Here is a 25,469-nt window from a genome sequence, read left to right on the forward strand (position 1 = left end):
ACTGGAAAACGCGAAGGTGGCTCCCTCCCGGGTAGCCCCGGACATCGGCTGTCTGGATGTACCTTGCCCAGCTGCATCTGCTGGTGCTTCTGCTTCTCTAGGAACTGCTGGTGCTGCTGCTGCATGACCAGCTGCTGCAGCGCCTGGGGACTCTGCGGCAGTGGGGAGGACTGAGTGCGGCTCAGAGGTCGGTGCCTCGGGAGCTTGCCCACCGTCCTCATGCTGGTGGCCACACGTTCGCCCGTCACCAATGGGGACTGCCCATGGAGCGGCACTATGGAGGTGGAGAAGGGGAGTAAGCACTATTGGGGGTGCCAGCCTGTCCCTGAGGCTGAGCCCCATTCCCTCTCCTCCCTGCACCTGAACAGTGAGCTCTGAGCCACTGGTAACGGCAAGCCTTCCTAGGGTCCCTTTCCTCTCCCTTTGCTTTGCCTGAGGGTGCACAAGTAGTCTTGGGCCCACCACAGGCAGGAACAATGGTTAGCTCTCGCCAGCTTCAACAAGATCGATCGCCCACGCCGGTAGACTCTGAGAAGTTCTGGGCCAAGATCATGGGTCTTTCTAGCAGAGCCCCTAAGAATGTCCGCAGGTACTAAGGACTGACTGTCTAACCCTGTCCAATGTCATTGCTATGGGCACGAGTGAGCCTTTGAAACATGGCCTAAATCGACATGAGCTACCAGTACGAAACATACACGGGATTCCCAGGCTCACAGGAAACAAAAACTGAAATGATAATAATATTCTAGATAGACGTTAAATATATAAGCCAGGCGATAGTAGCCCACGCCTTCTGGGACAGCCAAGGCTACATAGAGAAACCCTGTCTCAAAAAAAAAAAAAAGAAAGAAAGAAAGAAAGAGAGAGAGAGAAAGAAAGAAAGAGAGAAAGAAAGAAAGAGAGAGAGAGAGAGAAAGAAAGAAAAAGAAAGAAAGAAAGAAAGAAAGAAAGAAAGAAAGAAAGAAAGAAAGAAAGAAAGAGAAAAAGAAAAGAAAGAAAGGAATATATATTATTAGATTAATTCCACCCATTTCTTTAAGAAAAAAATAATATTGCTGGGCTTGGTGGCACCCAGCTTTAATCCCATCAAAATGCAGGTAGATCACTGAGTTAGAGGCTAGTCTGGTCTACACAGTGAAACAATGTCTCAAAGAGAGAGCGAGAATAAAATAGTGCTTGCATGGTGTATATGCGTGCACACGTTCATGTGTGTGCATGCAGCATTGCACAAAGGTGGACGTCAGGGAACCGCCTAGGGCGTCAGTCCTTGCCTTCTGCCTTGTTTAACAGGGCATTCCTACTGTTTCCTGCAATGTATACCAGGCCAGCTGGCCTGTGAGCTTCCAAGAATTCCTGTCTCTGTCTCCATCTCACATGGGAACATGTGCTAGGAACACAAACTTGTGCTACTGCGTCTGGCTTTCCATGAGACGTGGGGATCTGAACTTGAATCCTCATGCTGGCATGGTGATCACTCGACCCAGTGAGCCACCTTCTCAGCCCTCTCTACAATGTTTAACTATGGTGAAAGTTTTAAGTCAAGGGTATGGGTTTGCAGCTCGGTGTGACATGTCACGTCCGTAATCCTAGCACTCTGGAGGCGGAGGGAAGAGGACTGCCCTTAGTTTGAGGCCAACCTGGGCTACATAATGACACAGTGAGCCCTGCCCACCCCCCCACCCCCCCACCAATAAACAGAGTGCCGTCTGCATTATTCCTGCTGGCCAGCTCTGCTGTGGAATATGAACTTGGTGACAGCGGCAGGTTCGGTCAGTGCCAGGAATTACCAGACAAGTGCCGGTACCTGACGCTTTCAGAGTAAGGAATCGGTGATGTTGCTAACGGTTGTGGCAGGGCTGGAGAGGATTCCCGGCTACTCTTCCCTAAGGGAGAGCCCTGACTTGCGTTCCCACGGCAGCCGGACACCCCTCCTTGGGCACACCGCTCATCCACTCACCAGCTATGAGTGTGCTCTGCTGCCGGGCCTGTTCCAGGAGCAGAACATGCTGCAGCAGAGAGGCGTGCCCGTGGGGGCTCGTGTCGCCCTCCAGTGCCACGCCCAGCAGGCAGCCGGGGATGGACGACGTGCTCATGAACTTGCCAGTCAGTGTGCCGCCCTGCCGCAGGGACTGAAGGGCCTGCCTCTCAGCCTCCTGCTGTGTCGACAGCTTCGGGGAGGCCTGGTGAGGTTGGAGAGAGATGGCAGATAAGGCACAGGCCGGGACTGCCCGTCGTGCCGACTCGGACCGGCATCCCTCTCGGACTCTCTGCCCAGCCGCCAGATCAGGCCATGCCCTCTCAGCTCCCTCGGGGCTTTGGGAAAGGCAAAGGCCCCGGCGAGGACAATGCGCGCGCCCTGTACTTACGGTGAGGTGCGAGTTGGTGACAGTGACTGTGGCCTGCAGCCCTAGGGAGATGTTGGGCAGAGAAGGAGACGTGTAGAGGCTGAACTGGTTTGGGGAGCTGTCCAGAGGGAGGGCCCGGTGCTGGGGGAGCATCTGGGGGAGAAGTCAGCAAAGAGGCATGAAAGCAGACACAGGCAGACAGCCGAGAGGGGGGCAACCTGGACCACGGCCAAGGGCTCTGAACGGTCTCTCCTCTCCCCCCAACCCTGAGCCCCCAGTGGGGGCGACAGAGAGGCAGGGGCCTGGGGGGCAGATCTCTTTTCAAGGCAACGTATCCAGGCCAGAACCTCCCCATGTACACAGAGGCATCTTGGCTGAGCACTCAGCTGGACCAGAGAGCCACACCTCTCCTTCCAAAAGAAAGAGCACCCCTGCACCACCACCGCCACCGCCACCGCCACCGCCCCCGGTCAGTCCTGTACCTCCGTGGGGATGTTGGGGACCGAGCCAGTGAAGCCGTTTTCAGCGATGGTGCTGTGGGAACTGTTGGGAGAGCTGGGGCCGGAGCCGGGCGCACTGTTACACGCACTGTTACACGCAGAGGACGGCACTACAGGAGAAGCGGCTGTCACCTGGGCCTGCTCTGAGGCGCCCCTCCTCCCAGACCTCCACCCGCAGGGCGGCAGGAGAGGAGGCCTTACCCCCAGGCCCTGTGCCCGTGATTTCAACCGCTCTCTTCTTAAAGGTACTGATAACAGTGCCATCCTTTCGACGCAGGAGGGGACTGCTTCTCCTCTCCGCCACCTTCTGTTTTAGCCTCGAACGGACTTTTAAGTTGGGTTCAGAGGCTGGAGAGAAAGTAGCTGGGACTCAGGTTGGTCTTATCTACACACCAACCGGAAGCCCAGCCCGCCGGCCAGGGGCAGCTCGGGGCAGCCGCCCGGCCCTCTCTGCTCCTGCCCGCCTCTGCCCCTCGGAGCCATGTTCCTGGAAGCCAGGACTCACGCACCTGTTTTGCGGAGGGGGAAGTCATCGCGGCTGTCATAGGGCCCAAGCAAAGGCAGTTTGTAGGAGGGAGGCGTCCCAGGAGGGCCGCTCTGGGGAGGGGAACTCTGGTCCAAAGAAGCGTGGTGGGCTCCCCTGGGGGTGGGGTGGAAGCAGACCTAGATTACCACCTACCCCCTGGACCTGCCACCGACAGGCTAGTCGCTTGATTTGGAAGATTTTGTTTTGTCTTTATATTTTGATGTTTTGAATATAGCCCAGGCTGGCCTCAGACTTGCTGGGTAGCCAAGGACAAGTATGAACCCCTGTTTTTTCTGCCTCTACCTCCTGAGTGCTACAACTATAGGCATATGCTACCACACGCAGCATAGCAAGGAAGAGCTATGGAAAGGCCACGTGGGGGGTGGCTACCTCCACCCCTACCCCTCACGGAGCTAGGGTTGTACATTACAGAGGGAGGAAAAAAAAAGTGGATCCTGGGAAGGGGAGGAAGAGAAACAGGATGGAGAGCTTCCCTACTAGGACAGACTGCAGAACTCAAAAATGGTTACAAGGCAGGGAGCCCCAAGCCATCCTATAACCAGACAGCCCCTGAGCAGGGCCCCTCTGCCAACCCCTGCCCCCCAGCGCCATTACCAGCATTTGGGGTGCTGTGGGAGGGAATGGTTGAGGCCGCCTGGCGTGGGCTCCTTTGACTTCGACAAGAGGAATTCCTGGAGCCTCAGCTTTACCTCGGTGCTGGCGATGGCACCTGCGGAACAGGACGCAGCTGAGGCGGGCGCCCGGGGCCGGGGCTGCGGCGTGGCAGGGCCCAGGCACTGTGCACTGGCCTTACTCTCTTTGCTCTTCTCCTTGTTGCGGAGGATGAGCAGCTGCTGCTCCAGCCGCTGCTTCTCCAGCTCCTCTTGCCGCTGCTGCTCCCGCTGCCGCTGCTGCTCCAGCTCCTGCTGCCTCTTAGCCGCCAGCATCTCCTGCTGCTGCTGTGGTGGGTACGGGGAGGGCAGAGGCCGGGGTGAGGCAGACCCAGGCAGGGCGGCGCCTCGGGTGGGCCCCGAGCCCCGCCCGCCCGCCCGCTCACCTTGAGGTGCTTCTGCAGCTGGACTTCATGCTGCCTCGTCAGGTGGTCGTGCTGCTTCTGAAACTCGGCGAACAAGAGCTGCTTCTGCAGCTGCTGCTGCTGCTTGAGCACCAGGAGCTCTTGCTGCAGCTGCTGCTCCCGTAGCGCAGGGTCCATGGGGCCTGCCAGAGCCCCCCGCAGCTCCACAGGGCTGGGGCTACCTCCACCTCCACCCCCCATGGAGCTGGGCATGGCTCCTGGCAGCACCGGCTTCACCTCCACTGTGGGCACAAGACACGCAAGCGGTCAGTGGGTCCAGTCCCAGACTGCTCTCAGCCCTGACGGCCTGGCTCCCGGGCCCAAGAGACTACCAGACAGGTCCACCAGACCCCGCACGACAGAAAGCTCTCCACCCACGGACACTGCCTTCCACTGTCTCCAAATGAGGCTGAAGGCATGAACTTCAATAAGAAACTTTGCAACAGGGATGCAGGAAGGGAAGGGTCGGCCTGGCATGCACAAGGCCTTGGGTTCGAGGAAAAAACATATCTACACACGAGTGTGATGAATTGCCGCTGGAGCGTGTCAGTGCCCAACACCTGATACTCTCACTGACAGTTAATACCAGGCATTTTGTACGCACGGCTCATTTCAATGGCACAGTGATACAGGAGTCCGATTCTATTATTATTACCCCTTTCACAGAGAAGCAAACCGAGGCAGAGAGAGTTTTGAGTAACTCGACCAAACAAAGCCAGGTGACTGAAGAACCGCGAGATGAATCTAAATCTCACACTTTCACTCACTGGCCCTTGTCCTTCTCCCCACCTAAGCCTATACCTGAAGAGAAACTGAGGCAGAGATTGGGCCTGCGAAGACCTTCCAGATAGCTTGCTCTCTGTGGGTCTCTCAGTCTCATCTCAGCTGGGGCAAGTGAGGCAGGTGGGGGGGGGAGGGCAGGCATGGAGGGGGCAGGGTGGGAACAGAAGGCCTCGGGGGAAAGGGGGTGTAAGGGCTGCACCCAGCCAGGGACAAGCGAGGCCTGGGAGTCAGCCCGGCTTCCTCTGCTGGATTATCTCTTTTCAACAGTTTTATTGTAATTACCCTGAAAATGCCGCTATATATAGAGTGAGCCAAACAGCAGCTGTGTTGGGGGGGAGGGGGGGAGAGAATGGGAGTGCAGGGAGGAGGTGGGAGGAGGAGACAGGAAAGGAAAGGGAATCAGACAGGAAGAGTGATGGGGGGCGGGGGCCGGGAGCTGTGGCGAGGACCTCAGTCTCCAACCAGGGGAGGATCCCCCCGGAAGGGCACAGTGCTAGAGGGATCCACCGGGTGGGTCCGAGGTACACACGGACAATGGGCCACGGGATGGGAAAGGTTCCAACTGGCTTATGGGAAGGTTGGGTCTTGACCTCCTGATCCCTGTGCACTGTCCTCTGGTCACTGAATGTCATTCCACATCACTGCCCAATGGTTGCCAGGGCAACCAGGCAAACACCACACCAGCAGGAAGCCCCCAAGCCCAACCCACACCCCACAAAGCCGCCTGCAGCTAACAGGAAGGGGAAGGCAGGATACCACTGCCCGGGAAGAAGGAAGTCAGAAAGATAACAGCAACCCATCTCCTTTTCTCCCCACCGCTCCAAAGGAAAATCCTACATTCCTCGCTCTAGCCCAGGGAGGCCACACCACGGGGCTAGGAAGATGTTCCCCCAGCCAAGTGGCCTACTGCATCCCAGGCAGAGGGGAGACACAACCCTGACATCCTGATGGCTCCCAGTACTCAGGCCTCTTCACACTCCCTCACCCCCTACACCTGACCCTACATTAAGAGTGGGAAGGGTATGTGGTGGGAAGGGCTAAAAAGAGCCCCCCACATATGTCCTCGGTACTTCAGTACACAGTACTGAAGGGCATCACCAGGCCGGGAGCACGCCACACCACCTTTATGCCTAATATGCCCGGGAGACCCACCAGAAGTGGGAGGTGGGGTGGGGAGGGAGAGCCTGAGCAGGATGTCTCTTAGTACCCCCTCTTCGCCCAACATAAGCTGAGCACATTCCTCTGTGGTTTCTCTGTCAGCCACACTGACGACTCTGTGGCCACCAGGCCAGAGCCACATCTGCAGGAGTGGCCAGATGAGGCCATAAGGGTGGAGTCACACACACAGACACACACAACCCCCCCCCCCAGCCCCCACTGCACGCACCCTGTCACTTTCCCGCTATTCCATGCCCTGCCCCGGCACCCAGATGAAAGGCGCGTGAAAACTCCTGGGGCCTTTCTGGTGAGGACCCGCTCGACATCAGGATGAAAAGCAGGAGGGCAGCAAAGGACTGGCGGCCAGTCTCTCGTCTACCCAGCCCCTGCAGCACTCAGCAAAGCCTCCGCTGGCTGGAGGGCTCTCAGTTCCCCGCCGGGGCTGCCTTGGTCCTGACGCTCTACCAAGAAGTGGACCCGCTTCAACCTCCTGCTCCTTGCAATGCCAGGGCTGTTGGAGGTAGAGGCTAGCCCATCGGCCCAGGAAAGAGTAAGACTCTAAAGACCCTGGCTCCCACAGATAGCCCAGGTCGGAACAGTGGTGGGGCAGGGCTGTCTTCCTTCGCAGGAGCCCTGCAGAAAGTTCGGGTGTTCACCTAAGGGGGACCCTCCCACTTCTCGTACTGCTGAGATGCCTGCCTCCGTGCTGCAGTGGGCACCCCGGCCCCGTTGGTATGCAGGCGGCAGCAGGCTCTGCCGCACAGCTTTGCTCCCATGCAAGCAGGAATCAGGAGAGGATGTTAGTCTGTGGCAGCATGCAACGGAGCCAGGCTCTGCCAGGTGGCAACCTGGCTCCTTTCAGGATGGAAGCCAGGGAAGAATGAGAATGGGGTCCCCAAATGCAGTCTGCCTGGCTGGCCTGGCACCCCCTTAAGGATCTCTGCCCTCTGCCAGCTTGGCAAGAACAGAGCAGGTGACAGCAGCTGCCATTCAGGCCAAGCGCGTGGAAGGGGAAGTGGGTGTGTCAGGACAGGAAGAGGCTCTTGGCTGCCTCCTGGTGGACCTAGGAGGGCTGGAGAACCTTGGGGAAAACGGAAAGGGTGGGCAGAGGGGCATGTTCCACTCAACCAGACGACTGTGTGAGAGCTCAGGCGAGCCAAGAGCCCCCTGAAAGGCCAAGACCACAGGGGACAGCAAGACCCTGGATCCTTATTTCACCTGCTCCACCCCACCCCAGGCCTCATGCTGATCTGCACAGAACAGAACAGAGCCAATGCCAGGAACTTCCTGTGGCAAGAGGTGCCAGGGCTCCAGGGATAGGCATTAGCCACCTATCCTAAGAACTCAAACCTGGACTCTCTCCAGGGAGCGGCAGCCTTAGGAGCAAACTGACCCATGCTGCCTCCATGCAGAAGCCCCCAGCCCAAGCAGTGGGGTGGGCGGTGCTGTGTGTCCAGCCGTCCGGATGGCCCTGCTGCCCATGAGCAAAGCTCATGGGTAGAACTGGGCAGAGATGACACCTACTGATATTTCCTTCTCATCCAGGGGGCCTCTTCTGTCCATGAATCCCATCAGCCCAGGAGGTTCTATAGCACAAAAGATGCCTGGGCCCCTCAGAAGGAGGGACTAACGGGGCAACTCTGTGCCCACTGCCAGCATGGCCTTAGCCTAAGAACACGGGGTGACCTGGAGGTTGCACACTGTAATCCTAGATACGCGGGAGACTGAAGCCAAGGGATTGTGAGGTGGAAGCCAGACTGAGTAGCTCAGTGAGATCCTGCCTCAAAAACAAAATAATAACCACAGCCAGCCATGGTGGCTGGTGCCAGCATTTAGAAAGCTGAGGCAGGAAGGCTGCAGTGAGTTCTAGTCCAGCCTGGGCTACAGAGCAAAACCCTGTCTCAACTAATAACAACAAAACCGTGATTTATCAAGTTAAAACAGCAAGTCCCAGGCAAAGAGATACGGTCTCTAGGTGGGTAAGGGACTCTGGGCCACAAGAAACAGGTTTGGACAGTACCTCTGGGAACTAGGGCTCAAAAGAAACAGATCTAGCTACCCCAGGACAAGCCCTGCTCCTGCTTGGAACACTCTGCAAGCGAGCCATGCTCCACCCTCCCTTGGAGACGTCACAAGTCAGCTTCCTGGGAAACAAACCCTGGCCAGCAGGGAAAGGTGCTTTCTGCTCATTGGGGGAACCCTGGGTCACCCCAGGGTTCAGACCCACCAAAAGACCCAAGAGGCTCAGTGTCTATCACTGAAAGATCCTTCTCCAGGAGCCACTGAGCAAGGAGGGGATCTAAGACAAGGGAGCATTAAGCTATATGGCACTCAGGATTGAAGAAGCAAGGCCTATGCAGACAATCCTTGACTCTGTGGTGTCACTGTGCCTAGAGGGGACAGGGTGAAGGGGTCCTCTGAGGCCATCTGTTTTCAGCCCTTGGTGACAGGCTTGGGAAGTCAAGCTTCAGAGAGAGATGGCAGCGCAGAAGAGAGCGGGGATCCAAACCCAGGTGGCCTGGCTTCCGGCATGGGCAGGATGTTCCCAAGCACAATGCTCAGCCTGGCTCCAGTGTGGGGTATCATTTCAGGCAGCACAGGCGGGAAGCCCACCCAAGAAGACGGCGCACCCCATCGGGATCCAGGTAGCCTCCTTTGCCAACAGCCGGCAGCTTCCTGAAATGTCTAATTACCTTGTCTATCCCTTGGAGAGTGGAAAAAGGGCTCCTGTCCCTGTCTTGGCCTTGGGAGAATTTGGAAGGAGGCAGGGAGCACACTTCACACTTGCCCATGACGCCGATGACCCCTCCCCACCAGGGACGGTTTCCCATGATCTATTTCTGTGCTCTGACGTGACTGGAGAGGCCAGGTGAGGCTCAACAGGCTCTACCACAATTCAGACAGCATTGCCACATGTACAGGCCGGGGATGATGACTCTCACCTAGCAATTGACACAACTCGTCCAGCCATGCAGGCGAACACGATCATGTAATGGTTAAGAGTGAGGGCTTTGGAGAGAGGCGGCCCGGACTCCAGGCTGCGCCACTCCTTCATCAAGGCTCTAGGCGCCTCCCCATGCTTCATGCAAGCATCTGCAAAATGGCAGCCGAGCACCTACCTCCCAGGTTGCCAAGCCCAAGAGAATGCTGGGGAGCCTGGCACAGGCCCTGGAAGATCTCAGAAGAACTAGGCTATTATTATTATTATTAATGGCTCCTGGTGTGTGTGTGTGTGTGTGTGTGTGTGTGTGTGTGTGTGCTGGCTTTGGCAATCTAGCAAAGCCTATAGACTACTACTCAGTGTTTCTATGGGCTCAGCCTGTACCACAGTGATAGAGTGCTTGCCTGATACATGAGGCTCTGTGTATGATCACCAGCACCAAAATAATAATGAGCATCATCATCATCATCATCATCATAAATGTTTCTAAAGTTCACATGATAGCCAGGTGTGGTGGCATGCCCCTAATCCTAGTACTCAGGGTGGGAGTGGGGTCAACCTGAGCTACACTGCCAGACCCTGTCTCAAAAGATCAAAAACAGGGATCGAAGGGATGGCTCAGCGGTTAAGAGCACTGGCTGCTCTTCCAGAGGTCCTAGGTTCAATTCCCAGCAACCACATGGCAGCCCGTAACTGTCTGAAACTCCAGTTCCAGGGGATCTGACACCTTCATACCAATGTACATAAAATAAATTTAAATAAATTATTTAAAAAAATCGAAAACAGGGTTGGGGATTTAGCTCAGTGGTAGAGCGCTTGCCTAGCAAGCAAGCACAAGGCCCTGGGTTTTGTCCTCAGCTTCAGGAAAAAAAAAAATCGAAAACATCTCTGTGAGTTCAAAACCAGCCTTGTCTACACAGTAAGTTCTAGGCCAAAGAGAACTACATAATCAGACCCTGTCTAAGAAAGAAAATGATTTAAAAAAAAAAAAAAAAACAGTCAAATATGATGGCAGAAGGGTTGAGGCAGGAGAATCCCTGAGCAACAAGGTAAGTTCAAGGTCAGCCTGGACTACACAGACATTCTCACTGTCTCTGTCTCTCTCTGTCTCTGTGTGCGCGCGCAGGCGCGTATGTATGTGTGTGTGTGTGTGTCTCTCTCTGTCTCTCATAAACACACACACACAGAGAAAAAGGACTGGAGAGATCACTCATTGGTTAGGATCACTGGCTGCTTTTCTAGAGGACCCAGGTTCAATTCCTGGTGCTCACACAGTGGTTCACAACCATCTGTAATTCCAGTCCTGGGAGATCCAAGGCCCTCTTCTGGGCTCCTCAGGTACCAGGCATGCACATGGGCACACAGACACACAAAGCAGGCAAAACAATTATACACAAAAATAAAATAAGTAAATTAAAATGTGTTTGGTGTTTTGTTTTGATTTTTAAACAAAAAGTAAAGCACACAAATCGCTAAGAATTACGTAAGGGCAACTTCACAGACCACTGAGGCTCTACAAATGCGAGGCTCAGCCTCCGGGCACGGGAAAGCCTTAGTTCTCATCCAGGTTGTCTGAAGGTCACTCTGTGGTCCTGTCCCATCAGAGCCCTTCCTATGACCTGCAGCACGGCCAGCAGCTAGGTGCCACTGAAAAAGACGAGGTTCTGGGAGCTGCATCCTCTCCACGCCAGCACTTCAAGGCCATTTCCCTGGCTTCACTGCCTGCTTTTTGCAGCTCAAGTCTCAGCAGTGGGATCCCAACCATCCCCCCGAAACATCACCTGGAATAATGAGCACAGGCTCTGGACCCTGCTTTCAAATCACCCACCCACCCCCACGCTAAGGAGTCTGAAATCCTCCCATCCTTAACTTCACTAGAGTGCCCCACTATAGGTAACACCTCTCCCCAAGGCTATTTCTCTATCCTTCTGGGGCAAGGTGCTGGGAGACCCTCAGCCCTTCCTCCAGCAAGGCAGAAGCAACATGAAACTGACCTCAGAGACCCTCAGAATGTCAGTAAGGAAAAGGCCCAGGAGCTCGGCAACTCAACGCCCCCGGCTGCAGGAAGAGGAAAGTGAGGCCACAGAGGGAACACGCTTGTCCAAGGTCACCTGAAAAGGAGGCAGAGGAGCCAGTGCTTAATCTAGACTCTCCTGGCTCTCTCTGCCCCGCTCCCTACAAAGCAAAAAGGGGAGAGCCTGGAGGCTGCTGCCAAATTCAGTGAGAGGTGTAACGAGGAGCCCTAAGGAGCCAGCAACCTAGACGAAGGTCGCCGGAGCCCAGAGGTTGAAGAGAGAGGACAAGTGGAGGGGACGCTGGAGGCAGGCTGAGACTCTGAAAGACCTGATAGGGATGCGGAATCCAGGTGGAGGACACAAGGTATCCCTGGAGTCAGCGCTGATTTTAGGAGGCGAGGATTCTCACCTCCCCACCATCCCAAAAAATACCTGGGCACAGAAGCTGCGGGCAATTAAAAGGCACAGTAACCACGCCAAGCCTGCAGCTGTTGCTGGCACTGTTGCTGCCTACCTGGAGGGAGTGGAGGAGGCAGGGACCCCAGGGCAGGCCTGCCTCCATTCTCCATGCGCAAGCCAGGCTTGAGTGTCCAGCAAGGCACCCTGTCCACCTGGCTGCTTGCCATAATCCCCCAACCCTGCTCAAGTTCAGACACCTGCTCCTGGCATCTCAAAACATCCTCTCTCTAGACTGCCAGGCTGCTGGGAACTGTAGTTGTCTGTCTAGGGTAACAGCCACCCGCCCTCCGCATGGACCCTCCTCCCACCAGGGCCTTCCACGAAACATGAGAGAGAACCCAGACTCTAGCTCGCTCATCAGAACCACCAGAGGAGGAGTTTAAATGTTGCCTCCTGAGCCGCGCTACCGACTCAGAACCTGCATCTGAACACAGCCCCTTGGCAATTCTGTTGCAATTCAAAGCCAGAGAACCACGGTCTCACAACTTCCCTGTCCTGCCTGCACTGTCCCCTGCGGACACTCTGACAGCTGTTACAGCTGTGTGTGGACACGGTTAATCTGATTTCCTGTCTGGCAGCTGTGCAGAGGGGGAAGAGACAGCTGAGGGTCTCAAAAACAAGATGAGGCAGGAGGGCATGGGGGCAGGAGAGGCTGTCTGCCCGGGTGGGTGTTTTACTCTGTTCCTGAGCCCTCAGCTTCCTTGGAGCCAAAGCGCCTGCAGGGAGAGAGATAATTGGCTAAGCGGTTCCAAGTATTTATAGGGAAAAAAAAAAAAAAGACTACCCTTAGACACCCCAGGAGTGGGGCCAGAACGGGCCCTGCTCCCTAGGAGCACAAACAGGCAGGCCTACCACATACGGTTGTTCAGGTTCTAGACTGCAGATAGGCACCCACTGAAGGGACAGACTGGAGTTCAATCTAGCCCATGCTCTGGATGCTAAGCTACAGACATCAGGTACAAGGACACACCCACCCAGACAAAGAACCATTTTTTAGAGAAATGTGAGTAAAAGCTTTTGGGTGGATTTACAATGGCCCCACACAGACAGACCTGAGTTCAAATCTTAGCTCCTACTTATTCTGTGATTCTGAGTAAGTTCTTTGACTTCTCTGATCCTTCTCAATTATGGAATGTGGGTTATTAACGTCCTTCCTAAAAGAAAAGAGTGAGGAAAGTCCCGGGTATCCTTGTCACCTTGTGTATTACAATATTAGTTCCATTCAAGTCCTGCCCTTCCTACCTTCCTGGCATCCCCACACCTACACATTTCTGACACACAGCCATGCTCGGAATGGCCTCAAGAGCCTAAATAAGAACAGCCAGGGAAAGCCCCGGTTTCCCATGGGACTTCCCAACATCCAGAGCATTCCTTCCTGGCACACGCCAGATCCATACCTCCTTCAGTGGGTAGAGAAGCCTCCTCCTCTGCCACTGCTTCTCATAGTGTCCAGGACTCAGCTCAACCAGAAATGGACAGGGAAATCAGAGCCCAGCTCTGGGTCATTGGGAATCCCACAGAGGAGTTGACGATCCCAGGATCCTCAAGCTAGGGTCAAGTGGAGATGCCCACTGTGCGCTGGGCAGGGACAGGGTGGCTAGACAGAGACACCCATCTGTCAAGAGAGGCCACCAGCAATGGAAGCAGAAACTGTCCCCTTGTCCCTTCCTTAAGCAAGAAGAGCGGAGTGCGGGTGCCCCTCTTGAGCTCCCTTACCCTTCAGTGCCCACTGTTGCTGTCTCTCTTCAGCCACCAGGTCAAGCCCCAGAATAGTGCCCAGGCATCCTGCCAAAAGGCTGGGCCTCCGCCCCCTCATGGAACACCCATTCATCTAGGTACCCACCCACTGTGCTAGGTGCTGGGCGTTGGCAGCCAACCACACAGCTCGGGGAGCAAAAGCTGCCCCCCAACAAGAATTCCCAGGACTTGCTGCTGCAAGGGATAGAGGGGCAGCATCTTGGAAGGGTCTCTTCTCCAATCCCTTGGACTGGGGAGACCAGCAACACCGTCCAAAAAAGCACCCCAGGAAACTGGCTTTTTTCAGTCTCGGGATTTTGCGTCTTGTCTAGAGGCTGCTCCAGAAATTGGAAGGAGAGAGTGTCTGAAGGGAAAGGGGACAGAAGGGAAACACCAGGCCTCTGGGCCCTCATGGCCATGTTTATCTAGGGTGGATTTTTTTTTCTTAACCCAAAGGTTAAAGTGTTTCTATTTGAAACGTCTATTTACATTCCAGAGTCCAAAAAAAAAAAAAAAGGCAGCCAAGCTCCAGGCCTATATCTGTCCTCAGCAGCGTCACAGACACAGCAGCATCAGAGCTGCTCAGGGGGAACATTCTTAGCCCTCTCCCGGGGCTGCTCCAGTGACTCACGCCTCCCTCCTGCCAGCAGGGACTGCGCGCCGCGGCTCAGAAGGCCAGGTTGGAGATCTGGGGACAGGGATTGGCTGGGGTACATGCAGGGATAGAAGAACATGGTCCTAAACTTTCAGGATTTCTGGGGTCTAATTCAAAGAGGAAGAGTAAATAAGAGGGAACCTGGGGCCAACTGGAGGCTCAGTGCAAAACGGGTGGACAGCTAGCAGCCACCCTAGGCAATGCTCTGCAGACTTCCCTTCACCTCCCAAGAGCCACCTTAATACCCACAGGCCCAGGTTCGGGGGCTGAGGACAGGGGCTGTGTGTAGCTCAATTAGCCCTGGGCAAGAACCAGCCTTTTGGGCTCCATCCCAGAAGCCTGGTGGGCACACTGCAGGGCTGGTCTCCACGACTCTGCCCTACAAGAGGACACTAAGTGGACATCATTATCTATGTCCAGGCAGACATCAAATCATGTCCAAGGAGTTTCCGAACCTTCCCAAAACATTCTCCTGACACCTCCCTATCCTACTGAAACCTTATGCCTGGACAGCCGAGAGCCAAATCCCAGGTACCCAGAGAGGCACACAGCTCCCACCTTCTAATTGGACCCTTCAGATCCACACCCACATATCCAGAGTCAAGGACTCCAGCACACAGACACATATATTCTCTCTCTCACACAAGTACCAAGCCAGCCACGGCCAGGAGGGGCCGAGCGGGCATGGGTCCAGCAGGCCCCTCCCTGGAGGAAGCATCCTGTGGTGCCAGCCTGGTGGGGAGGCTGTACCAAAAGGGCCTGATGCTGCCAACAGGTTCCTGGGAGTGAGAGAAGGAGTGGCCAGCTTGGGGAGCGGGGGGGACTCCACGCCCCACCAAGGATCAAAAAAGTTCCCCCAGAGAAGGTGGCCGGGCTAGGACTCCTCAAGCTTAGGTCAGGGTGTCTTCAAGCCCACTGGAGTGAAAGTAACACTTTTCTATCCTCAGGAAGTGGAAGAGATAGGAGGAAGCTAGGAAGTGAGGCAGCCAAAATCCTTCAACACCCCAGCAGCTAGTCTCTGCTCCAGCCTACCCCAACGAACCTCCTCCCTAAGTGGCCATTCTCAGGAATGTCCTGACCGAAAACTTGCCAAAGTCACTGTACCCTGCCCAGGTCACACCAAACCACAAAAGCCAGGGCATTTCTGATTCCTGTAGGTACCCCAGGTACAGCATCTTCCTCTGCTCAATTGTGGGGAGCAAGCAGCCTGGAGACAGGTCACTGACCCACTTCCTCCCCTCTGACCATGGTGCCAACTAGGCCAGAATCCTCTAGGAAGCCCCAGCCCCTAGCCGCTGAGCTGATCCTGCCGAAGGCAGAGGCACTGGAGGGAAACGGCAGAGGCCGGCAGGGTGGAAGGGCAGCTCTGGACGAGGAAGGGACGGGAGATCGCCCTAGAAGCACGGCTCTTCCAATCCACGGACGTTCAACGGAACTCTCAAAGAGAGGCTGAAGCAAGACCCCCATGGGGCAAGACTCACAGTAGGTGCTCCATCCACGCAGAAGGATGCCCAAGAGCCGAGGGCAGGTGGGGACACAGAGCCACTTACCTGCCACAGGGATGCTGTGCAGAGGAGTCCGCGGCAGGATTTCCAAGGTTGGTTCCCGGCCTGACATGCCATCTGCTGAGAAACAGGACTCGGTCTCATAGATGGTTTGCAGCATCTCCACGAGCCCCTGTGCCTTGGGCACCAGCAACATGCCAGGGAGGGGCCGCCCGAGGCGGAAGGGGCCGGTGAGGGGAAGGTGGCCAGCGGGGCCAGCAGGCCGCTCAAGGACTCCCTCAGGCCACTGCCGCTGGGACCCACAAGGCAAGGAGGCGCCTCATCCGGCCTGGGCGCTCTGGAGGCGGCAGAGGCAGGCAGGCTAATGAGGCTGTAGGCCCTGCTCTCTATCTACTACAGGAGCATGGACCAAGGCCTGTCCAGAGGTTCCAGGAGATGGGCTATGGCTGGGTGCTCAGGGGACAGGAAGGGGAGCTCAGTGGGCAGGCAGGCTCTCCGTGTTCCCTCCCAGCGCCACCGGTGACAGCTCTGGGCCTGGATCCCTGCTCCTCCTCCCCGAATGAGCCGCCGGCAGCTGGCAAGAGACTGAAATAGCAGTTGGGGGAGGGCCCTGTCTATAAATAGGTGGAGCATGCTCAGGGAGCCGCCGGCTGGCTGCCAGGAGCCCAGGCCTGGCGGAGGCCCCATGGGGGGGGGGGGGAGGCGCGTTCCACCCCAGGAGGAAGCGCCAGTCAAGGGGGAGGGGGGACTGGGAAGGCCTGCACTCAGGGCCAAGGCCACAGACCTGGGTGGCCAGTGGCTGGACCGGGGGAAGAGTACAGGCAGGGGACTCAGCATCTGGGATCAGCTCTGGCTACTGCTGTGGGCAAACAATGCACTGGTCACCAAGAAGCCAGCCTGGACCTGCTACCTTCCCCCTTTACGTGCAGAGCGGGGAAAGGAATCAAAAAGCCTAGGGAGGGTGACAGACATCCAACCACCTGGCCTAACCTCACACCTCCTCCCAACAGCCTGTGGAGTCTGTTTAACTTCTGCCTTCCCACAGAGCCGAGAGGATGCCTCCCTACACTCTTACTATCAGGGAGACCCTAAATAGCAGTAGGGTGGCAGCTTTCTCCCATTCTAGAGTGCCACCTCTGGCAGTCAGCTTCTTTCCAGGGAGCAGAGAGACTTGCTTTCTGGGCAGGCTTTGCCCAGCCCAGGCAGGGGGCTGGACAGCACCTGCCCATTCTCAGCTCAATCAATGTTTTCCTGGCAGTATACCCAGTGAGTGCTATGCTGAGGGCACCACAAATACCACTGCCTTTACGCTAACCATGACCTCCCGGAAAGAAGCCAACACGGGGAAACTGAGGGACAGCAAGAAAAAAAGTCACCCCAGTCACAGAGCTGCTCACGCGGTAGGGATGGAGGTCTGGGGTTCTGACCACCATCCCGGACAGGCAAAGGAATACAGGAGTCTGCCCAGGGACAAGGATCTCCAGTGTCCACATAGGAAGCCCTGGGATTGGAGGCCTTCCAGCTAGTCATAAAGCTATTAGCATCCTGGCCTGGTGGGGCAGCCCCAGCTCTTTGGGCCTTCGTGGGCCACGGGGCCACTGTGCCACCAAAGTTGGTGCCACCTACCGGCACTCCTCGCTGTGGGCCTGCCCCTTCTCCACAGGCTGTGCCTCCGACTGAAAAAGAGATCCCACTTGGCCCCCTGACCTTACTGGAGCCTTTTAATAGACTGGTTATTCCTGGGTCTGTATCCTCCTCCCCTTTCCTGACGTCACAGTTGCTATTTTGGACCCCTCCCGGCCCCTCCTCGCCCCCCACTCCAGGCACGGAGCCAGGGACACCTGTCCTCTCTCCGGACTGGATGACCTCACCCTCCTGTCAGGAGCCTGGGAGAAGCTGTCTAAGCAAGGACACAGTGGCTGAGGCTCACAGCAGCCCCGACCTCCCGAGAGCAAGGGCCTCCTCCCTCAGGTAGGACATACGCGAGGGTGGAAGAGGCAAGCTTTCCCGGGCACGGTGATGCTGCCGGGGTAGGGGCTTGTTTCCCGGTGGTAGACCAGGAACCAAACCGGGAGGGGTCTGAAGCTACAGCCCAGGCAGACCCTAGAAGAAAAAGGCAGAGAACCGCAACCCAGGAGCGGGGTGCTGGACAACATCACCTGTGTACCGCCCTTCCCCCAACTGCATTCTGGCCAACTAGGTCCTCGCAAGAAGACCAGTTCCACCATTGAGGGCGGCAGACACAAGGGAGCCCAGAAAGCCGGGGGCAGCGGCCCCTCCCAGCTGGGGCTCCACCCACCCACGCTGGGAACAACCAGAAGGGCTGGCTAGCCCTGTCCTGGCTCACCCTACCTGCCCCAGGCACAGGAGAGAGGCAAGAGAGTCCTGCTCAGGGGAGGGAGGCGGCCGGGACAACCGGAGGGCAAGCCTGACGTCAAAAGAGCAAAGAGGACTCCCTTTCTTTACTTTCTGTTTTTTAATTTGGAGACAGGGTCTCCCTCTGTAGCCAAGGCTAGCCTCAAACGCCTCCTGACTCGGCCTGAAACCCAGCTCGGACTCCAGGTTTAAGCTGGCAAACCTGGTAAAGAGGATTCTCTTCTTTACCAAGTGTGGGCTCAGGGACAGCAGCCAGCTGACTCCATCATGACTTCTTTGCATTAGGAGAAGAAATGTCTATCTCTAATGCAAGTCCCCAAGGAAGTGTGAGGGGACAGGTCCAGAGGGAGGGAGGGAAGACAGGCATCTTTCTTCTTCTGAGATGAAGACAATGTAACAAGGTCTTCCTAATAAGGCGGTGGTGGCACACACCTTTAATCCCAGCACTTGGGCTCGGGAGGCAGAGGCAGGTGGATCTTTGTGAGGCCAGCCTGGTCTACAGAGTGAGTTCCAGGAAAGGTGCAAAGCTACACAGAGAAACCCTGTTTCAAAAAAAAAAAAAAATCCTTTCTTATGGGGTTGGAGATTTAGCTCAGTGGTAGAACACTTTCCTAGCAAGCACAAGGCCCTGGGTTCAATCCTCAGCTCAAATAAATAAATAAATAAATAAATAAATAAATAAATAAATAAATAAATAAATAAATAAATAAATAAATAAATAAAAACAATATTTAACCTCAACCTGGCCAGCTCTTTCTGCTCGCGTTCCCATTCCTAGCTCCAGCTCCCAAGTCCTATCCCACAAATCTTACCGAGTACTCACTAAATATGTGGTCCATGATACACATCCATAGCCAGCAAGTTCAAGGCCAGCTTGGGTTAGAGACCCAGCTCTATCCTCCCCAGCAGCACTACCTCTGCCCCGTCCCTCTAAGGCTGCAGTCTGGGCCTCCAAATCCTCTAAAGCTGCCTCTCTGAGCTCTTCCAGTTCTCATCTCTTCGGCCCGAAGGCTGGCATGGAGCCCTGACTGAACAGGGAGAGAAGTCCTGCTCTGTGGAGTCAAAAAGCCCAAGACTGGCCCTGAGACCCTGAGCTGGGAGATGCCCCGGAAACAGCAGCTCTGCCTACCTACCTCTAGTTTCTTCCTTTGAGCCCAGTCATGCTGGGACCCATGCGCACGGCCCAGGAACTGCCATGAGCTAGGTCCACGGTTAGGTACTAGCTGAATCTTCTCATTTAAAACTAACTGCAGGAAAAATGTGGACACCCACTTTGGCATCTTCTACTTCCCCTCTGGGTTGACCCTGCCTCCTCTCACCATCCATTCCTAAGCCTTCGATACATCTGGAAGGACGAAGCAAGGCAGTGAAAGGGAGAACAGATTCCAGCCTGTCAAGGCACCTCAGCAGAGAAGGGGACCAAGGGTCTTTTCCCCAGACCCCTGCCCACGCCAGCACTGACCCACTTTCTCTCCTCCTCTGGCTGGCTGCCTGCCCTCCCAGGGGCTCAGAAACAGAGCCTGAGGCAGGGAGACAGGACGCCAAGGTTCTTGGCTCCACCCCACACCCATGCCCCAGTTTCTCTGGTCACCCCAAAGGGAGGGGGCAGCCACCCTCCCTCCTGGGAAAGGGAAGGAGAGAAAGTGTAGAGGGTGCTAGGAGGTGCTGGGCAGACAGGTGTTATCATGAAGCTCATCTCCCTCCCACACTGGGGATAAGGAACCTGGATGCCTCCTCCTGGGCCCCACCAACAAACACCCAGACAGGATCATATGGCAGGCCACATTCTTGTCCCTCTCTCAGCAATGGCGCTGAGTACAGATTATGACCAGGGCAGTCAAGGTCCTATGTCCCAGGGACGCTCCTCCAAGCCAGTGGGGCCAAGTCAGAGCTGCCACAGATCCTATTGGTCTTTAACCCCAGGGAGGAGACTGTACAGACAGAACTGCTTCCAGAAAAATAAAGAATGCCTCAACACACACACACACACACACACACACACACACACACACACACACACAAAAAAAAAAAAAAAAAGAAGAAGAAAAAAAGGAAGCTAGGTGGTGGTGATGGTGGTGAGTGTATGCCTTTAATCCCAGCACTTGAGAGGTAGGGGCAGGTGGATCTCTGAGTTCAAGGCCATCCTGGTCTACAGAACGAGTTCCAGGACTACACAGAGACACACTATCTCAAAACAAACAAACAAACAAAAAAAAAAGAATGCCTCACTCTTTGCCCACACCTCTGCCAAAGGAGAAAGGAGCAGACTGGCCTCTTCAGGGAAACAGGACTCCTCAGATGGCCAGAGAGGTAGATGAGGTCAGGTGCTGGCATGAAGCCCAGCCCCGAGGTACACAAATTGAGTGCCCACTGCCCGAAGTGGTGGGCCCAGAAGCCTATCACTTCAACTCCATCTGCCACCCCTCAGCAGGACCTTGCATGCTGCCTTGCGAGCTGGGATGGCAGGGATGGACCATTTCCTGTCTTCTTGCTCCACCACAGGCCAGCCTTGTTGGTGATGCCAAGCAAGGACTTGTCAAACCAAAAAGTTCTCATGGTGAGAGGAGCCAGAGGACACAGAGAAAGCACCCTGCTGTACCTACCCTGCGGCTGTATGCCCTGGGGAACAAGCGGCCCAGGAGGCGGGGAGGGGTCAGACACACTCATTGCTGTCTGGTGCCTATCCCGGGGCTCCAAACCTTTCTGTCTTGGGGAGGGGGAGCTCTGCAAGGTGTCCACGGGGAAGCGGACACCTATGTGCTCTGGTTACAAATTGAAAAAAAATCTCACTTTATTTCTGTGGAATTCCAAGGCAGGTCGTTCCCAGCTTCTGCCAGGCTCTGGGCATCAGCAGCCCCAACCCAGATGTCAGCTGAACTCAAGAGAACAGATGCTGAGCCCCTCAAAGAGCTGTGTGCAGATTGGCTGTCTCCATGGCAGAGGGGGAGCTGGAGACCACTGGAGTTGCCAGCCCTGGAACTGTAGGAAAAGCTATGGGAAGGGCCACAGCAGTTCACCTCTTGCCACGTGCAAAGACCCCTGTTTTGAAGCCTCTCAACGGTCCTAAAATACAGTTCTAGCCTGGTGGTGCTGGCGCATGCCTTTAATCCCAGCACTCGGGAGGCAGAGCCAGGCGGATCTCTTTGAGTTCAAGGCCAGCCTGGGCTACCAAGTGAGTTCCAGGAAAGGCGCAAAGCTACACAGAGAAACCCTGTCTCGAAAAACAAAACAAAAAATACAGTTCTATGTTCTATATCCTGTGTGCCCCCTTCCTCTCCCTCCCTCCCAAACGCGGAAAAGACGGCATCTCCCCCTGCTGGGAGCAACTGGAAAGCCAGCCAGGAGGCAGGTCACCAAGGATGCCTATCCTGCCAGAGCTCACACATTGCCAAACTGGTGCACACCACCAGCTGTAGCACTCTCTGCTGCCAGCTCTGGAAGGACGGCTGTGAGGAGAACCTGGACCATCAGTGTCTAGAATGCAGCCTAGTAACTCACTCGCCCTGGTGGATTATGGTCCACCTTTTATTTCAAGAGAACGAGACCCTCCAGCTGGGAACTTGTCCTTCCCAAGCCACCAACAGATGTCCCTGGGCAGCCTCTGGGCCCGGGGTCAAGGGTCAGCTCCCAACCCCCATGTGAAGCACGGGATGGAGATGGCTCAGAGAAAGGAAGCAGCTTTATTGTCAGTCACAACCGACGTGCGGAGAGCAGAACTGAGAAACTGAGGAACAGTCATCGGGCCCCTCCCATCCCTCTCACGACCCAGTCTAAGAGGATGAGACAGGAAGCCAGAGCTCCAGAGGCTGCCTGGCAAACCCTTAGTTGAATAAAGGCAAGGACAGGGCCACCCCGGGAGGAACCACACACACAATAAGCAGGTGGCTGGGAATGAAGTTGGGGGCTGGATTCCTCCCTTCCTCGGACAGTTCAGTCTTTATCCAATGCCCTCAACTTCCCTTTCTCCAAGAGGGAAAATATTCATCTATCCATGCTTGCAGAAAACGATACAGGACAGGATGTGCTGGGAAGGGTTAAGGTTGGACAGGACAGACCCTGAACTTCTCAGACTGCAGAAGGAGATAGCTGAGGACACAAGGCAGCTACTACTCTGACCACACTGACCTGTGACCTCCTGGGAAACTCTTGAGGGTCTAGCTCAAGGCATCTGGACACATCCTCACGGACACATGTCAGGACGCACCCAAACAGAAAGCTACCTAGAATCCCACCCACAGACTATTCTTGGCAGCATCGAGAAGGGTCCTAGCAGAGAGGAATGGGAACTGTGAGTCAAAGACCCCAACTTAGAAATCCACCAAGAGGAAGAGGGTGATCTGTTTGCACTCAGTAGAGGACCAGGACTCTTCTACCAACACGTAACTCCACTCCTTTCCCCATACTGCACACCCAAGCCCAAGGGTATACATACAGAGAGAGCCCTGTGGGCCTCCACCAGGAAAAGGGTATGTACGGAACAAGAGGCACACTCCAGCAAGGGAAGAAGCCACCACCACAAGAAGTAGCATCAACATTCAGTTGTCTCCAGGAAAACGCTTCCAACACTGTCCCAGGCTACCCAGAGGGATTCACACCATCATCTCACGGACCCAAAGCTCTCATGTTGAAGGCAGGCATCGGGGCAGAGGGAGACCCAGGACCTCCCAGAGCTATAGATTCCCAGGTCTGCCTCATACCAGGTCTGCCTCACAGTTGGCCTCTGTCCTTTTTTTTTTGGGGGGGGGGGAAATGGGGTGATGTCTTCCACTCTTCACCCCTTCATTCCCTCACAGCTCAGACACTGGCAGTCAGCTGGCCTGGGCAGGAAACCCACACAGCCCTTTGCATCTGCCCCAAAAGGCTCCTCTCCAACCTCCCAGCTCTTACCCGACTCGTTGGGAGAGTTCATGCCGGCTCTGGGCCTGCAGGAAGCTGGCGTTGGGGGCTGGGACGGGAGGGGGTGGAGCTGCGGTGATGTCAAGAGAGACAGACGATAACAGACAGACGGATGGGACAGGAGCCCGGGGCCGCAATGCCTCTAATGCCCATCCAAGGCCATCCTTCGGGGTGAGGCAGTCAGGCACTCAGAACGGCATCCCTGGGGAGAGACGGAGCAGGGTTAGCGGTCCCTAACTCAGGACTCTGAGAGCCAAGGGACACCTTGGATCGGTCAGCTTGTACCTGGGAAGAGAGGGAGAGCCACCTGCCCAGGGAACAGGAAACAAACAGAACTGGACCAAACTCTTATTGCATCTCTTCCTAACTGATGCCCACGGGACAGGACATGGCTACATCAGTCTCTGCAGGCATCAGTGTCCAGTGCCAGGTACGGAGCCCTTACAGACTCTGGAAGGTGCCCAATGTGGGACTAGATGTCAGCAACGATGTATAGGAAGTTTCTGGCCACGATTTGTGGCAGTGGGAAAGGCTGAGCGGACCAGAATCCCTGGGTGAAGCTCAGGGAGAGTTACTGGGTACCTTGGCATACGCCGTTAGTCCCAGAGCTTGGGAGGACCACAAGTTCAAGGTAAAACCTCGACTAGGTAAGTTTAATGCTAGCCAGGGGTACAGGAGATCCTGCCTCCAAAAAAAAACAAAAACCACCACCAGGGCCAGTAAGAGGACTCAAGGACTCAGCAAGGAAAGGTGCTTGCTATCAAGCCTGATGACCAGAGTTCAATCCTACCCACATGGCAGAAGGAAAAATCAACTCATACAAGTTGTCCCCTGACCTCCATGTACTCATTATGCCACATACACACCCACACACATACATATACACACACAAATAAATGTAATTAAAAAATAATAATAAGCCGGGCGGTGGTGGCACATGCCTTTAATCCCAGCACTCGGGAGGCAGAGCTAGGCGAATCTTTGTGAGTCCAGCCTGGTCTACAGAGTGAGATCCAGGACAGGCTCCAGGGCTACACAGAGAAACCCTGTCTCGAAAAAAACAAACAAACAAACAAACAAAAAAAGCAGAAACCCTCTATCTTGAAAAATAAAGCAAACAAAATTTTTTTTTACAGTTCAGAGAGGAACTGACCCCCAGCCCAGCAGTCCTGGGCTCTCAGAGCTGGCATCGTTCCCCTGGGTTCTACACCTTTGCCACCCATCTCTGGAAATGAAACATGCTCTCTTGTCTTCCCAACCCCACAATGAGTCAGGACACAAGAGTGTGTTTCACGAATTAGGAAAGTTAAACAGATCCAGCACTCACTGTAAAGTGTGCTGAAGTTTCTGGGCCCCGAAACTTTGTGTGTTGTTCAGGTTGTGCTCCGGGGAAGCAACTACGAAATCCAGCCTGTGCACTGCCTGTCAAGCAATGGCCTGACACTGAATCTACCAGAACAAGGGACAGACACCTTTTCCCAGTTTATACAAAGGCACCAAAAGGCCCCAAGGTAACCGAAGTCAATGGAGTTATGGAGACCGTAGTAAAGGACCGTGGGTTTGCCAGAGTCCACACCCTAGCCCCACAGTTAGTCTTCAAGCCTTGGACACTAGGCAGCACCCACCTGGACCAATCCCTGAACAGCCCTCGGTCCACCCAGACATGATCTCATTCATTTGCTTCCAAAAGAAGCCAGGCTCTCCAATGCCCTGTGAGAGCAAGTGTCAGGAAGCAGTCAGAGCTGCCAACATTAAAGCCCTAACTCGGCTCCCCAGTCCCAAGCAGGCAATCAGCTCTCTCTCTCTCTCTCTCTCTCTCTCTCTCTCTCTCTCTCTCTCTCTCTCTCTCTCTCTCGGACAGCCGCACCTCCTGGTGGTACTAAATCTCTGTAAACCCTCCATTCTCATCAAAGATTCCCAAGGGCGAAGTCTAGGTGCAGCCCAGAAGCCCCCAAGCCTTCCTTGGCAGGAACACACACAAAGACCCGGGGTTCCTGGGCCTGCTGCTCCCTGCTGCTCAGGACTCCGTGGCTACAGAAAGGTGTATCCAGATCAAGGTTCAGGACTGAAGGATGGAGACCGAAGACCAAAGAACCTGCACAGGTCTGGGACCAAGTTCAGGAATGCAGCAGGTGGGGCTGTTGGTGTCCCGGCAGGGCCCGCGTGGGCAGGCCAGCTCAGCCCAAGCCCACACCAGGGCTGGCGCCCAGTCCTGCTCACACCCTTTCCCGTGGGTAGAGGAACACAGGTTCAGAAATTCCCACGACTGCCAGCAGCCTTAGTAGCCCAGCTCATCTATTTAATGAGAAAAACCTCCAAAGCAGGACACCCAAGAGGAAGAGATTCCCAAAGGGCCCAAAATTAGTGACGCTCAGCCCTTAACCCCCTTGTCCTCACCCAGCACCTCTGTGGAAGGGGACAGCTCTCTGAACTCACACAGTGGGCTCAGGATGTAGCTATGCTCTATTGCGTGGGATCCAGGGGTCCTATCCGCCTGC

The 25,469-nt window shown here is 55.3% G+C and overlaps 1 protein-coding gene across 6 annotated transcripts in view; it reads right to left on the reverse strand.

The window, feature by feature from the left end:
* The window catches only part of Hdac5 (histone deacetylase 5), a 36,109-nt gene that overhangs the window by 7,114 nt on the left and 3,526 nt on the right, over positions 1–25,469 (reverse strand). The window contains exons 2-13 of one of the 6 annotated variants that reach the window (XM_006970612.4): positions 22,963–23,173; positions 15,745–15,816; positions 11,323–11,439; positions 4,429–4,688; positions 4,186–4,330; positions 3,987–4,101; positions 3,355–3,485; positions 3,047–3,193; positions 2,828–2,955; positions 2,367–2,498; positions 1,958–2,180; positions 63–274 (exon numbers count right to left, since the gene is read on the reverse strand). In XM_006970612.4, coding sequence (XP_006970674.1) covers positions 63–274; positions 1,958–2,180; positions 2,367–2,498; positions 2,828–2,955; positions 3,047–3,193; positions 3,355–3,485; positions 3,987–4,101; positions 4,186–4,330; positions 4,429–4,659 — 1,464 coding nt within the window. In that variant the 5' untranslated portion in view covers positions 4,660–4,688; positions 11,323–11,439; positions 15,745–15,816; positions 22,963–23,173. Of the gene's footprint in view, positions 1–62; positions 275–1,957; positions 2,181–2,366; positions 2,499–2,827; positions 2,956–3,046; positions 3,194–3,354; positions 3,486–3,986; positions 4,102–4,185; positions 4,331–4,428; positions 4,689–11,322; positions 11,440–15,744; positions 16,012–22,962; positions 23,174–25,469 lie in introns of those variants that run through there. The other 5 variants (XM_042282886.2, XM_006970611.4, XM_006970610.4 and 2 more) reach the window with 5 other exon arrangements.

The sequence above is a fragment of the Peromyscus maniculatus genome, chromosome 8, assembly GCF_049852395.1.
Source record: "Peromyscus maniculatus bairdii isolate BWxNUB_F1_BW_parent chromosome 8, HU_Pman_BW_mat_3.1, whole genome shotgun sequence".
In the NCBI taxonomy this organism is placed as follows: domain Eukaryota; kingdom Metazoa; phylum Chordata; class Mammalia; order Rodentia; family Cricetidae; genus Peromyscus; species Peromyscus maniculatus.